This window comes from Dicentrarchus labrax, unplaced genomic scaffold, assembly GCF_905237075.1.
Source record: "Dicentrarchus labrax unplaced genomic scaffold, dlabrax2021, whole genome shotgun sequence".
NCBI lineage: Eukaryota > Metazoa > Chordata > Actinopteri > Moronidae > Dicentrarchus > Dicentrarchus labrax.
This window is the reverse complement of record NW_026136701.1, coordinates 4671782-4688353: the sequence shown is the minus strand read 5'-3', so window position 1 is coordinate 4688353 and position 16572 is coordinate 4671782. Positions and strand designations below refer to the sequence as shown.

The window sequence follows — 16572 nt, the reverse complement described above, 5'->3', positions numbered from 1 at the left end:
ACATCACTTTGACAGCATTTTCACAGGATCCTCTTCAGAAATAATATTTGTGTGTAATATTATTTCAAAAAAATAGTGTGTTTCATGTCGCAAGGTGCAATCGATATCAAAATATTCACCCGCTTAAAACCTCTGATCTCATCGTCTTGTTTAAGTTCAGCCAACAAGATTGTATGCAGATGCACCGAGATCAGTGTAACATGCTCACTGTTAAAACATTCTACACACACTTATGTATACACACAACATACTCTATGTACAATATTTCCTTTAGGAGTCAGAATCATGAGCACACACAACACTGGAGTCATCCATCGGCTATATGCACTGCAAAGATTACGTGTCATGCGTCGTGGCGATGGTACTACCATCAAACGGCGGGATAAACTGTCTGTAGGTGTATGAGTCCTCCTTACCCCCTGAGCCCCACGCGCTGTTGGCATTACCATTTCTCATACCTCGACTCCGGCGGCGACTGCGGTTTGGGTCGGTGTAAAAGGCCAGCTGAGGCTCGCTGTCTGCCTCCGTCCCAGAGTCCCCGTCTGGGTTCAAGAAAGTTGAACCCGCTGTTGGATTCACACATAAAGAAATAAAAAATATACACCTACAATGGGGGTGAAAAAAAAAAAAAACTTTCCAACAGTGGGGAGTTTGTCCTCGGGTTGGCCTCACAGGGGAAGGCTGAACACAAGATGAAGCCACTGCTGGACTTGTGGAAAAAGATCAGAGCATAAAAGTTTTCTTCAATCAATAATTGAAATGTAGGCTAATGGAGAGGGAAGCCAAGCAGAAAGTTCACGGTATCATACATTAAAGAAAAGCTTGAAAACAAGCCCACCTCCCCCACCCCCTATCAGCTCACTGATGTAACATTACGGAAAACATTTTGTTTTTACTCATCCAACTAGAGTGCATTAATTATTAGATCCTTCAGTGGACTAAAAGAAGCTCAGCCATAACATCTTATATTAAAACTAGTAAAGACTAAGCCATTCGTTGGGTACTGCACACAGAATCAGCAATGAAAGTGCTCCTTGAGGTACAAAGAGCGGATCTTTATTTAACATTACAGAACTTGTTTTGGTTCAAATTTGGGTGAACCAAAACACTAATTTCCTCTTCATCATTTTAACAGTGTAGCTTCATTTGTTTTGGACACATTTGAAACTGATCTGTGTGGCCAAGAACTCGGTCACATCAGCATTTAAAAACCGCTCGTTTTTAAAACCAGAATGTTCTCCTTAAGTGGAATCGTCAAAGTCAGTGAATCTGCTCACAGAGGTAAAGCTGCTTTTAAGAGTTCAACCCTGGTGACCTCTGACGTGCAAATTCACACAATGGACCAACTGAAATGGGTTAACAGTGCTGACCTTTAAATGGAGAAAGTTACTGGATCATATTAGCTGCATGCTCCATTCACTTTTGTGTAACCCTTTTCTGCCACTGTATAAACTTCTCCACAAAAGAAAGCAGCAGTATTTGTAGCCAGCCTTGAGAATTTAAAAGTTTCCATGTCTTGTTATGTCTTTCTCCATTTCTCGTTCAACTGCGGAAGAGCACTGACATCAGATTTATTGTTGCTGCTTCTTTACGAAATGGTCACACTGCTTTTAAAATGCTGTTTTATTGTTACTTTGAAGTAATACTATATAAATGTACAACTGCTATTGGATTTAGCATATATGGCAAAACACAAGTCGATCAGAATAACACTTTATATCTCTCCGAAATGTTGCTGTCACAGATCAATAACTCTGCACTGTGAAGCAGAAACAGTGCCTTATAATGGTGTTGGTACTTTTCCCTGGAGTTTCCATGGAAACACAGGTCCTTCATCTCTTGATACAGAAATATCTAAACAAAGAGTAAATTAACGGCTCAAAAAAGTGCAGTGAACTTTAAATAGGAGTGCTGCACAGTGTGCTTGGTTCATCCGATCATACCAACTCTTTTAAACTTCCCCAGTTTGATTTATTATCTTTGTCCATGTGTCCGCTCTCTATTTGCTCCCACAGCAATGCCCTTATTGTGTGACATTTCTTCAGAATTTAAGATTTCCCCTTTTACTATCTGGTTGCCAGGTCGGCAATATATATCATGAAACCAATAATATATTGTATATTGTATTTTTCATTCAATCAGTGTATGTTTTAACTTGCCTTTATAGCAGTAGACATGGACCATGACCTAATATGATCTATGGATATTATGTAACCAATTGTTGCAGACTAAAGATTTATTCATATATATATATATATATATATATATATATATATATATATATATATATATGCACATATATAGAATTGTTTTTTTTTTTACGTGTACATATTGTATATTTATACAAGGACTGCAGCTTATTTTCATTATAATTTCATTATAGATCAACTGTTGATTATTTTTACTTCGTTTAATCTATAAAATTTCCCTATCCAAACAACAGACAATCAAACCTAAATATAAAATAAAAACATATGCAATGACCTAAAACTGAAAAAAGCTGGAATCCCCACATTCAAATGAATCATTTTCTGTTTCAGAAGTACCAGGAATATTAATTTTACTATGTATACTGAGCATCGTGGACAGTATCTTTCGATCTCTGGCAGCTCGACACAGCTTTGTGGTGACAACAGGTGGCAGTAATGTATGTTTGATCTGATATTTTGTTACTAATGTATTATAGAAATATTTAGGGGGAAATGGGGGGACATTGGGGAGGTTGCAAAAGGGAATCCATTTAAAATTGTATAGATGGAAACGATGGATGACATATATGCAGTATGTGAGATGGAAAACATGAAGATTAACAGCTAAACACACAGATCACATATCTGGCTGTGGTCTTTTGCTGGACAACATGACTCCTGTTTTTTGTGTGTGTCTGTTTGCTTTTACCTTTTTTATATTGCAATTCATGTGTGTTCCAGTTGTTTGGGAAGATAATGCCATTCTTACCATTTTCTGCATTTTGAATTCTGGTGAGATAGCAAATGTCCCTCTCTTCAAAGTAGAAAATGGCAAAAATCAGCAGTGAATAGAGCCTGTATGGTGTGTCATTTAAAGCGACAATAGCTTAAGGATGAGGGCTGATATAGGAACAAAACAGCTTGATAAACAAACTGCTCTTACAATATAATGTGTCTAAATGCATTTCAGCTGAGTGTGTTTTAGCAGAGGCATTAGCTATATTTAGAGGGCATGTATTGAAGCTTGTCTTACAAGTGTTAGCGGATTGCGAATCACAAAGTGAGGGGAAAATCCATCAAAGCAGCAAAGATTTGCTGCCTCAGCGGGATGTATGTGAACTGAAATAAAATTCATGCTAACGTTGCTCAGTGACAAGAGCTTTAAAAATCCCCAACCAAGACGCAGCGTTTGATTAAACTGGAGACGATCCCTTCCAAAAAAAAAATAATGGTGGGATGAAAACACTGTTGGCAGCAATGTCAATGTAACAAACTGAGAAGGACTTTTTCATGACAGAGGCTTCATCAGCTTTTCATATTGTTGGTTTTAGAACAATATGCACTGAAGATATGAATGCGCAGTGTAAATATTATTGGCAGCCATGACTATCTGACAGCACAGATGTTGGCGTTGCTCTACTTCACAAGTGGGAAGGCTTTTTTGATGACACCATTGTTTCAGCATTTCACACGACTGATTTAATAATAAAGCAATATTCACTGCACAATTTCCCCCCAGAAATGTTTACTGGCAGGGAACAAAGTCCCCTAGAACAGTATTCAGTGTGCCATTAAAACTCTGTGAAGTTAAATGAAGACAAATAACGTCTTCATGCAGTGATAGGGGAAACAGAGCTACTTCTTCAAGCAGACAATATGTTCCAATAAGTTCAAAATGAGAATGAATAAGGAAACTTTAGTTAAATATCCATAATGCAGGCACATTTTGATAAAGTTTGAAGAAAAAAAAGAGATTTGAAAAACAAATTCATTTCATTTTAAATGATTTTGTATTTGTCATGTTTTAGTTTTGGTTGTTGTATTGCTACCTCAGTCTCTCAGACCAGCATGTTCTATTATATATGCTAAAGCTGGATGAGGATGAAATAAACTAAAACACAGGAAGAAAAGACACAAAACAGTCAGATCCATGTCCATTAACAACTATTTTAACTAAGACTCAAGCTGGGTTTATAGTTGTGTACTTAGGATGACAATAGAGACTGCTGATAGTGAAGACAACATTAAAGTAACACTGTATATACCCTGTTCTTGCACTATGTAACTTTTGGTCTCGGGTCGGAGCAAGTGTGTAAGTTTTCAGGTCTGGGACAGTGGAAGGAATGCTGCCGTAATGCCGTGCTGGTTGTGCCAGAACCCGGAGCGGGGCCAATGGTCAATGTAACTGGCCGGGCTCAGCAGCTTCTGTGGACATAGCTAATGGCAGAGGCGAAGAGACCCAAAAGGACGACAGAGGAAGCAAAAAGAGAAAAGGTAGAGTGAAGCTGCTTTTTGTGTCGCTGGTGAATGCTTGGTGAAAATAAAAGGCGAGCTGAGCTTCTTGCTGTTCGACTAGCCCGTAAAATGAGCTGACTTGCTCTGTCTTTTGTTGCTGCACTTCCTTGATGTTTGGCTATGTTAGGGACGTTGTCGACTTACTACTTTCTTATCATAAGTAATGTAATCAAAACAAATGCACCTGTACAGCTTCTCATATGTATCAATAAAGACTGTTAAGCAGTCTTGAAAATGGTATCAATATCAATAAAAATTAATGATCCCCATCCGTAATGTCTAGTCAACGGGTCAAATACGATACCAGCAACTATAAATCAAAACTTTCAGTGGGAATCTGTTTAACTCTTGCGTCAAACATAAATCAGAGGATCACCAAAGTTATTCGATGTATCAAAGTCAGTGAGCTTCATTTTCATCTGGGGACAATGAATGTATATTTCAGTCTGGACCAAAGTGGGTGACTGAGCAATCCATAGATTGACATTGCAATGCCTAAAGCCGCACCGCTAGTGTGGAAAAAAAAACATTTATTTATTCAAAGTTTTATCAGATTGGGTTTCAAACACAATGCAGGTGTTTTGGTTTTAGCAGGTAATGAATAAGCTGATCTGGAGCCAGCTGCACAGATACATAACTATCTTGTAATAAACTCACTCACAATGTGTGTACACTATATATTCTGTTTTGATCATTTTGGTGCAAGTTGAGCAGGCAAGCCACTTAGTCTTATCTAACAACAAATAAAACTAAATGAGATCATTTAACAGAAGCTGCAGTCTTGTAAATAAATTATAGCCTATACAATATACAGGCCTTGTGCCCTCAAAATTAAATTAAATTAAGTAGTGTTAGCACAAGTGCGTGTCTGGATGTTCTGCCACCTTTGTTGTACAAACATAATTTCAATTACCTCTTGCCACTGTAGAAAGTGACATTGTGCAGGGTTTTCCGTAAAGAGGTTGGCAAAGTATAGGAAGATGGAGACATGTTATCCTCTTCTTTCAAAAGACTTAATTCTGACATTACTGAGAACCCAGAGACCTTTCAGATATCTGATTTCTGCAAAGCCTGAATATGTGTATTTATACGATGTATAATAGAGCATGTTAGTCTTTGGGAGGCAGAAATGGACACACTAAGCACTGTACATTTGTTGATATGCCATTAAATACAATATGCATATGACCCAGTTCAATCCACAATGTAGCATATGAAAATATAGCCTTGAGAGGCATGAAAACTGAGACACTCTGGTTCCACAGAGAACAAATAATAATGATCAAATAAAAGCAGGAAGGCTAAAAGTATTTACCAGCAGAAATGTGGCCAACAAAATGGTGAATATAACAGCAAGATCCAGCAATCTCCACGGTACCCAAGTTTGCTGCCCTAAAATGGGATTGTGTTTACTTTGTTAACAAGAAGGGTCAGTATGAACAGCCCTCTCATGTGCTATTCACAACCTTGTAAGTAGATATTTTCTGAAAGCTCAGAGTTCATCGGTTCATGTAGACAACTTCCCATGTAGTAACCACAAGCTCCTGAGTTCCATTTGATGGCAGCATACAATACAACAGAGCAACAACTACCTATGGTAATCAACTGGTAAATAAGATTTAGTCCAATATTCTCAAACTTCAATTGAATGGATTCTGGGATACCAAGGATCACAAGGAGTAGCTGTGACTTTCAAATTCTGTAAAAAGAAGGGCACGGCTCTTGGCCACAGTTGACTTAAACTTTGGAATAGGGCAGTCTGTTCAAATATCTTCAGTGATGAGGTGATGCAGACTTTAAAGTAGGTGGCCATGATTTGGGATACAGATCGTGTAAGAGCGTGTCCTTTAGACTGAGTGGGCCCAGTGAGAGATCAGACTCGACTGAAGACATTAACCAAGCAAAAAAACACCAAGACAAAAATGTCAGAGCAACAAACATGGATATTAAAAATCACCCAATATTAAGAAACTGTCACATACAGGCAGGCAGGATCGATGACAGGAGCTCATAAACACATTTATAAAACTGGGACATTTTTGTGTAATCTATATGCAAACAAAACGCAGACAAATTTTTCCCTTCCAATTGATAAGTGACTCCATCCTTCTGAACAAGTCCAAATCCATGTGAGAGCATTTATAATCATCTTTAATCAAAACAGTCCCTTAATGTAGAAAACCATCGCCTAATGGTGAGACTTAAAATAAAATTCCAGTAAACATTTGCTTTCTAATTTGCAGTTGGGCCCATGAGTGCCCAGAGAGTCTGACTTGTCCAACCAATGGTTGAAAATGGAAAAGTGTTCAATATACAGACTGTCCATCTGCGAGTCTATCACTTTGATCTAGATTGAAATTTAATAACTGTTGGATGAATTTAGATGAAGTTTTGTACATTCATGATCACATTTTTGTTTTCTAGTGTCATGTCTCAACAGCCATTGGATGGATTGCCATGAATAGCTGCCAGACACCTTTTGACATCCCCTCCCCCTCCACAACTTTCCCACATCGGACCTGTGAAGGTTGTGTTTGTCCATTTCTGTAACTTTACGAATTCAACAATCGACATTCACACCAACTACAGCCTAGTTCTGTTTGAGCTAAGTCTTGTTGCTGAATAAATAAAAAGCCGGGAATCTCAAAAAACTGTTATCACATATCACTGACTTTCCCATCCCCACCACTACATCAAAGAACTTTGAAATGTTATGCAATTTTACAGTACAAGCTGATGTTTTTGTGTTTGTAGAAAAATGAGACAATACGGCTGAAAATCAGTGCAGACGTGTAATTTTCAGCCAATTTGTTTCAGTGTCCATGGGTCGGATCTGTGAGAGGTAATTGTGCTCAGTTCCGTCAAACTGAGCACACAAACCTGTAACACTTATGATGAGATCAACCCAACTAAACCACCTGTTGTTTGGGAGATATTTCATTAGACTTTTCAAGTTTGCAACTACAATAAATGAACCTTTTAAGTGGCTTTCTAAGCACCTGAACAGAGCAGAGCTGTCAAGGACAGCTTTGAGGCTGCACAAGCTTCAGAGAGGAGAGAACATAAAAGGGGTGTTGGCTACATTGTAATAGTACTACACTAGAATAACTTAAAGTGGTTCAAAGTGCAAACAGCATGTCTCCCTCTCTGATGAACAAGAAGAAAAGTATTTTCGGAGGGAGTTAAGAGAAAATGTACCTTCCAGCTTCTAAGGTGAGTGCAAGCTGACCTATCACAGAGAGAGCTGCAGCGGAAATTTACTGAAATAACATTTATAGCAGAAGATCAAAGTCAGAATGATTTTTTTTTTTAAATATCAAAAGGTGATATTCGTACCTGACTATGAAGGTTTACTACAAAGTTTGAAAATGTCCAATTAGTGTGACGTGTTCTTTTAAATGTTTTACAAAAAAACAAGTCCACAGTATCACTGGGCCCACGGGTTACATGTAGTTTAGTTGCATCATAGGAGAAGGTACCTCTACAATTTCCTTAACACTTCTACCAAGACAGCACTTGAAATATAATCGTATGTCCCCGCCTGGCTCACAGAAGAAAATAAAAGTGTCTCCTGAGGAATTAAGACTAAATCTCACACAGCAGGTATTTGTCAGCCTTCGCTATTAAACAGGAGCAAAAAGGTGCTGCGCTCAACGCTGCCATGAAAGCAAGACAAGCCCCTCTAAATATTCACTGCAGGGTGTTCACCCGCAACTCAGCATGCACAGCAGGCACAAGTACCTCTTATAAACCAAAAAAAGTTATTATGTCCAGTGCTCCACAACTCTATAAATATGGAAGGGTGCTAGAGTCGAGTAAGAGAGAGGGTAATGGCACCAGAATAACAATCTATCCTGATAGTGGACATATAAACAAACAATTCAAGAGTATAAGGATGCCACAGCAACAGAAACAACAACAGCACTCATATCAAGAATAGCATATAAAAATAAAATGTTAATCTCGCGAGGCATATGGGCTCAGGGAAGATCACACGAGAATCCATCTTGCCAGGCTTCAAGCTATATGCTCATGTCCAAACCACAGTGGTACCGGACCAATCAGCCAACTATGAGAAACAAAAGGCTGCTACGACACGAGCTAAGGGGCGTGGATTTATGCTAAGTGTGTGTGACGAAGTGTGTGGAAAATGACTGCTCAAAAACAACAATGTTGGCTGCTAAAGAGGTTAAGGTAGATGCAGCTAGCATCAGTTATATCGGAACTGGAGAGTATTTCTTCAGTGAAAGAAGAGCAAAAGGACGGCACTGAAGGCCTTTCTCCTGGGAAAAGATATCTTCACTCTCCCGACTGACTTCAGTGAGTTTGATACGTTATATGGTTCATTGATCAGATTGCTAGACAGATGGTTCATCCAATCACCTCCTGAGTACTTTTTGAATACTTTTCCAAACAGTTTCCAAGCCAGCAAGGTTAACAATATGTGACAGAAACCGGAATGCCATTAACAAGGCAATATGGATTTACAAATTTAAGAAAATTATTTGAAACATCAAATGCAAAAGAAAGTCATAAGAGGAGACCGAACAACACAGAATTGTGTAAAAGAGACAGAAAAGGCAGTTTGGTAAAGAGAACCTACACGGACAAGAGAGGACCCCCTACAGGAGATGAAGAGATGAGTTTTAAAGGTTTTCGAACATCACCAACAGATAGCAGTTGTTGCCTATTCTAGATATTCTATTGTCTTTTGTTTCTCCTTTTTATTCAAAAGTACAGAACAAAGGTGGGAAAAGTGGGAGTAAGAATCATATTTACAATGGAGTAATGATATACTAAAGGAAATAACTAAAAAAATGACTAATTAAATGTAAAGATGAAATGTAGCTATACTTTGTTGAATTTATTCACATTTTCAAGTAGCAAAAATATTTCAATTGCATGACAGGCTTCTAATTTAATTCATACTTATTACATTAATAACTGCATTAATTGCATTCCAGTTAAGTTGACCAGTTTCAGGGCCTTGCTATAGTGCATGGTTTAATGGGAAGGCAAATGGACCCGACAGCTCAGAATATCTGCTGTGAAAAACCCCATTTAGACAAGCAATAACCATGTTCCTCAGCTTAAATAGTATCCAGTTCAAAACCCAGACCCTTAAACATGTAACATTAGGGTTTGACCAAGACGACACCACAGTAGGCGCCACATGTACAACTACATTAAGTTACCATTAAATAGTACTTCCTTAACAGAGCACTACCAAGGGAGAAGCCAGTGCAGCCAGCAAACACTGCATATTCAAATTCAAAGTTACCTCTAATGTTAGCCAGTGGACCCTCCTTGCTAGCTCCTTGCCAGCTGGCTCATCTTCCACCTCTCTTGCTGACAACGATGCAGAACCAAGAATGTAATCCAATTTATTGACCTTGAAAACATTTTGGTTGATATTTCATCTTTTATGCTAATAAGCACAAGCTTTTTACTTCCTTTTTCCTTCCTTCAGCAGTGATGGACTACAATCACAAGTGCAATGAATAACATTAGTTCCACCTCTGTATTCCCTGTCAGTTCAAAATGTCTGCTGTGAAAAAAGGCCATACTCGGTAGACTAAAGTTTGGACTAGAAACCTATCATTTCCATGTTCCCAAAAATAAAGGAGGGTACTTCCAAAACAATCATATATATCCGTGCAGTGAATTCTTAAGAGTAAGATTTAATTTAGATATAAATGTATGTATATTTTATCAAAAAGATAGTGAATCTCTGAACATCTACAAATGTTGTTAGTGGTTTTATTTAAAACAAAGATATTGAATTTTTATGTAATAATATTTTCATTATATGTTAATTTTACATTCACAAATGTAGACTTTTTAAAGTTGTACCAAGCTTTGTGGCATTCATAAATGACTTAAACATTTTCTTTAAATCCTTAAAAAACCTGTAAAAGAGAAATGCCTTAAGACTACTTGCACTATATATTGATTTGAACCCTCTTTAAGTTCATGTAATTTGATCTATATTTGCGATTTATTTATCTTTTTTCTCTTACGTTGTTTGGATTCATTGTTAGGTATGCTTAACAACCACTGATCATGCCTGCTTGTTTTTTAAGTTATTAAGCATAATAATGTTTTTTGGGGGGAAAAACAGCAACCTTCTTCAGTATATATTTAATTCCGATGTCCATTACGAATAAACGTCCACAAGTCAGCTTAAAAATCATCGAACAAACCTTTGAGTCCAGAGCTTGCCTGAGAACCATCAGGTTTTCTTCAGTATCAATGTAATCTAGAGATAGATGTCTGTACATCGTAAGTACATTGCAAGCAGGGACTGCTAATAGCTGATTCAGCATACATTTAATGGTGCCAAATATAAATAGTTGGGCTAAAAAACGGGGCTCAAGAGAGAATGCCAGTCTACATGCTGACATTACAACAGCCCATTTTAAGAGCTTTTACGGGGTCTTGACTTCGGACTGCTTTGACTTCGTCACACTGGCTCCCAAATAGTTCTATGTTTGTGTTAGCATGTTTCCATATATCAGATTAGCAAAAACATTTCTGACACTGTTTTCACACAAAGGTCAAACTTTACACTGAGCTCATGAAAAAAAAATGAAAGCAGCTCTTCAAATGAAAAAAAACCCCCTCAGAGATCCACTTCAAAATACAAGGACGTTGCTCCGGAGGGGATTTAAATTACAGGAGGACCAGTGAGTTTGCAGAAAAACAATAGGTAATTGCAGCTGTAGTTATTACTGCCGTGGGTGGAAAATATTACCCATGGACGAGTCCCAGACAGGATTAAAATCAGTGCCCAGTGTAATGTTATAATAACCCCACCTACCCCAGAGACATAAATCTGGTAAAAAACGTGGTTTAAAGTAGTTTACCATCACCACCATTCATGTTATGTAGGCTAAAGTACAATAACATAACAATAACCTTGTCCACTGATTTAGACATCATTCATTATATTGTATGGTCCACAACTAATTAGGAATAAATTATACACCGGCTGAGCAATAATAATCATGAAATACTGAAGGGGGGCCCCTGTAGGCCCGGGGCCACTGGCTCCTTTCACTCCCTCTGACATTGTTTTGTCCCATTTGGCAAGTTTGGTACTTTTAGTTGCTTTAGAAGTAACTCTGGAGTCCATTAACTGTGCTGACATATGGAGTGAAGAGAGGCACTTGGGCATCTTCAGCAAAAATGGAAAGAGTCATTACCTTACCTGCCTCCTCCTCACACATGCACAGAAGATGTCCACTGAGGACAACAATAGCTCTGTCTGTGCATATTTTATGACAAAGATGAAAATAGTTGACTGGAAACACCAACAACAGCGACTCAAAACTGCATGGAGCAGATCTAATTGCCTGCTTAGACAGCCTCATTCCTATGCAGCTGGCTTTGGAGAATACTAACCTGCACCCGGAAGCAAGAAATTTAAAAAGTAGTGTGTGTGTGTGTGTGTGTGTGTGTGTGTGTGTGTGTGTGTGTGTGTGTGTGTGTGTGTGTGTGTGTGTGTGTGTGTGTGTTTGGGTGGGTGTAGATGTGCATATTTGAGTGCATTAGGAAACAAATCCTTCTATTTCCATACGGCAAGCTGATACAACTGATAAAACCATTATAATGAGTGTGCAGGGATTTTTTGCTTCTGTTACCTTGTTGCGTCCTATTCTGCATTCTCAAATTAAAGAGAATTTACTGAATTAATTAGGAGGTGACCTTTCCTTTTTTCTGAGGGCGGAGCTGTAGTGTCAATGGGTAGGTTGGCTTAGTGAGAACAAAGGAAATCAGGGGTTTGTCTCTTACAGACTCTCTCAGAGATGCAGTCAGATAAAGATGGAGACGCGGGAGAAGGACTACTTGAGGAAGGCCACAGAGACCTACAGCCTCTGGATCACTCTGTAGATATGTTTTCATGTTGGTGATGGACTGTAAAAGATATGATCTTTAGCATTATAAGGCAAACGTTTGGTGTATTAGGCCAACAAAGATCTCCAGATACCAAGTGGAAACAACACCTTGCTTTTGCATGATAAAGTGTTGAATTTCTATGGACAACAGTCTAATGTGGTCACACAGTGTCCTAGTCTGAGATTTTGTGGAGCGAAATGTAAGTATACGATTGAATTCCTCCTAAATTACAGAATATTAGTCACAGCTAAGTCAATCAAAAACACTCATGTGCATATGTACTGTAGCTTCCATATTCCAAATTTGAAAACTGCTCAGCCATAGTATGAACTGTAATGTTTTCCCATGGAGCATGCCTCTGTGTTTGAGCATTTTTCACAACTTATGTCCATCTCCTGTGTGTATAACAGGAGCGTGAAAAAGCTGTAGGCCCAGAGTCTCAAACCCTGCTTGTGGCCCCTCCTGTGCCACACTGCCCCTTACACCCCAATTTAGCCAAACTGGTCTGAACCAACCAACTGGTCATTGTTAGAGCCCGACACTCAACGGATGGGTACAAGTTTAGCAGGTCAATTTTCTTCGCGAAATAGGTGGTGGTGGAAGTTTGATTACATAGAAGCTACTTCAAGAGCTAATTGGCGAACTTGTGCCAGACAGAAATCAATAAATCAAATGTTCTGACAAAAAAAAATAAAATAAATCCGGTATCTGTAGCAGTCAAAGGCCTGCAATAAGCCTATTCAGACTGAATGAAATGATTGTCTGGCTGACCTGCCTGTCTACCTCTGCGCACTCTGCCCCAGCACTCATTGCACATGACCTTGTCTTCCACAAGCTGGCCAGGCATATATTGCTAAAGCTACCACAAATGGCAGAGAATGACCAGTGAAAATGTATGGTTCCGCCTGTACCTACAACAGTTTGCACTTCTAAACAAAACAAGAACCAAACAAAACGTGTGGATAAAGCAACAGCTGAGAGTCAACCTCAACGATGGTGAGAACTGAGGGGCTGAGGGTAATTATCTGGCTTGTTTTGCTTTGGGGGTAATTTGTTCTCCTGAACTGTGTAAGAACTATGCATTAATTCGACATGAGGTAGTTGGATATGGTTAGCGATGACAATAATGTGCTATGCTCCTCTCAGGCAATTCATGTGTGTTAGGAGAGTGGCTTTCTCCAGTGTTACCTAACACTAGCTTTAACCAAAATCATCACAGCAGAGTATTTTTACATACTTTAAAAGTGTCTGGATGGAAACTAGGATGGAACTACATTGTTAAAAGAAACCAATATTGACGGGATGTGAACGACAGGCTCAGAGTTTGATGCTTTAAATCCCCAACCATCCATCCCAACCTCGTTATGCACAGGGCCACCGGAGGAAAACATACTGGAACTCGAATTTCAGTTATGATGAATAAATAGTAGAATTAAACCTTTCAAATTTCAAAGTACTCACTAAGAATGAGTGTTCTTAGTGAGTGACCAGTGTAGCATGTTGCCAGATGACACGACATGACAACCGTGTTTTTTACCAAAACCCCTTTGTGTCGGAATCCCTGCTGCGCCAACACAGTGATCTCATTAAAATGAATGAGGAGGGTGGGTTTTCTTTTTTCTTTGAAGCAGCACTACCATCTGAACACAGCCTTAGACCTTTTGACTCTTTCATCACTCCGGTATAAAGCCTCACAGACTGGCTGGGAAGGTAAACATCACTGTGTCGTTTGCAGTTCATTGAAACCATGTTATGGGATTTCTGGGCATTGAAGTTTTTAATATTCCAGCCCCACCATTTAGAGCTGCCAACGGTGCCTCGCAACTGCTTTCTGTTGGGTGTTTGGGGCATTCACTCTTTGTTCTCACCCTCTATTATTGATAAAAAGGTTTGGTTGAATGTTGTTTTCCTCCACCCTGTTTCTCTGATTTCGGCTTGCGTCGCTGGAAAGCCACAGTGGCTGCAGGTGTGTGCTGAAACAGTCAAGGTCAGGCAGGAAGAAAGAACAGACACCTCTGTTTTCCTCTAAATCAAGAAGCCAAAATGTCCCAAGAGTCATGTTAGGTTCGCCACCGGTCATGAATGAAACATAATAAAAGTGGATGATTGCGAGAATACATACATGGGAGGTGGCTGTGGTAAAACGCACAGATGAATGTCTTGCTTGTGCTCTCGTGTTGCAGCTTTACAATTACAATCCTTCCTGACAGTTTGGAGACGACCCCAGCACTATATTCTCTTTGTTTTTCTGTAGTGCCTCTACAGCGACTAACACCATAGAATTGTTTTTAATTGGGCTGAGAATAAAGCATCTGTGCAGCCAAGTGCGGAGGAAAGTGAATTATGGTCTGAGGTCAACTGAAAATTTCCAAAATGACATTTTGAAAATGTCGCTGCCTTCCTTTTCTCTTGTTTGTCATAATAGGATAATGTCTCTCCATTTCATCCTCTGTAACCCTTCTTCATTTTCTGTATTCCTCAATCTACTGTCATACTGTTGCATGCAGCTCCCACACTGCCACAGCTTGGGCTGGCAGAGGTGAACATGAGGACAGATGGGAGTTTGGGATGATGACAGCGGTGAGTACAAATGAATCACGCACAAAAAGTACTTCAGATGGATATTTATGGGGAAATGGAAAGGAAATTGGGTTTGATTAATGTTAGTAAAAAGACTCCAATAAACCAAGAGGTATATATGTTTTGAGGTTTCACATTCAAACCACATTCACACTAAACATTTTTATTGATTCATTGTTCAAAGGGTGTTCTCTCAGAATAACATGGATTATAACACTGGGTTTATCCTCAGTGTCCTGCAAGGACTTAATGTATCCTAAATTTAACGTATTCTTTACTGTATTATTGATAATCTTTGTCCAGTGGGTACAGAATGTCCCAGGGTCCTTGGGAGTTTTCCAAAGGGCATTCATGATGTTGTCAATGATTAAACCTGTGTAGTGGCATTCAGTGACTCGCCGTGATTTCTCGCCTGCTGTGTAGCTTTGAGAGATAAATATTTGTAGATAAAAGCCAATTTTTTTTTTTTACGGAAATACTGTTGTTCAAGCAACAATTCACTTTTGAGTGTGCCATAGCTTTCATAGCTGTCTAGTATATTTTCGAAGATTCTGGGCAAAGAAACATATAACTATCAATTAGACGTGAGGAAGTAGCCTTATGTACCTAAAAGTCAAACTGAAGCATATATCCTTTTTTTATACTTGTGTACTAATTTGGTCAAAATTGTAATTAATGAGCCTTAGCATTAAAGCTGCAGAAGGTAACTTTTATAAAAAATAACTTTTCTGAATTTTTGCTGAAACTTTCACTTACCCGACAGTAGTACATGAGACAGATAATCTGTGACCACATACTGGTGTTCTCCATTTGGTGTGATTTCTTATTAATAAATGACAATGTTGGTACTATAATTTGCCTAACATGCAGTTTTGAACTGACTACCACTTTGGTTTGAATCAGCTGGCAAATGCTGTTACCCATAGTCCAATCTGTGATTATAGCTGTCCCGTGATAAAATGTGATAATTCAGATTTCAGTTTGACTTTCACACCTGTGACATGAAAAAAAAGTAAAATCCTTTTTAAAGCTGAACAGTTTTGATCTATTCAGTTTAATTTGATCAGGAAGACAGTCGAGAGCAGGGCTGCCCAAAGTGCTGCCTGGGGGCCTAAGTTGTAGCATGTAAGGCCATAAGGTCCAATTTGGCTCACCAGGTGTTTCTAGCAGAGAACAATTAAAAATAAATGAACAAAGTATTGTAGAAATTGCTGTTCATGCTATTCTGTTTTATTGGTAGGTAAGAATGATCTTTAAATATGTATCTAATTATTTTTCATAATCTGAGTTTGGCGCAGAAAGTTCCTAGTGCCATTTTGCATCTTAACAAGCACAATACAATACAATACAATACAATACGTATTGCTTTTGGCCCGTGGCCCACCATAAAGTTTCAGTTTTGGCCCTTCAAGCCAAATAGTTTGGGCACCCCGGATCGAGACTCGATCTTCATGAAGAGTGTCCTGAGAAAAGGTCTGTCATAATTTGTCTCGATACAAATTAAACTGAACTGAAAATGGAATTGAATTTGTTTATTTAGTTTAATGGGATTTGAATGTCCTAATACAATTAAATAGTTTCAAAAAGGAGCACGGAATCATTGAATTTG

General features: G+C 38.7%; 1 protein-coding gene across 8 annotated transcripts in view; it reads right to left on the bottom strand.

Moving 5' to 3' along the window:
• astn1 (astrotactin 1) overlaps positions 1 to 16572 on the bottom strand; it is a 399395-nt gene that overhangs the window by 291237 nt on the left and 91586 nt on the right. For 2 of the 8 annotated variants that reach the window (XM_051402015.1, XM_051402098.1), the window contains exon 6: positions 417 to 566. The exons of 2 other annotated variants lie outside the window; for them this stretch is intronic. In XM_051402015.1, the coding sequence (XP_051257975.1) occupies positions 417 to 566 (150 nt within the window). The remainder of the gene's footprint in view (positions 1 to 416; positions 567 to 16572) is intronic. 4 more of the 8 variants (XM_051402178.1, XM_051402247.1, XM_051402333.1 and 1 more) reach the window with 2 other exon arrangements.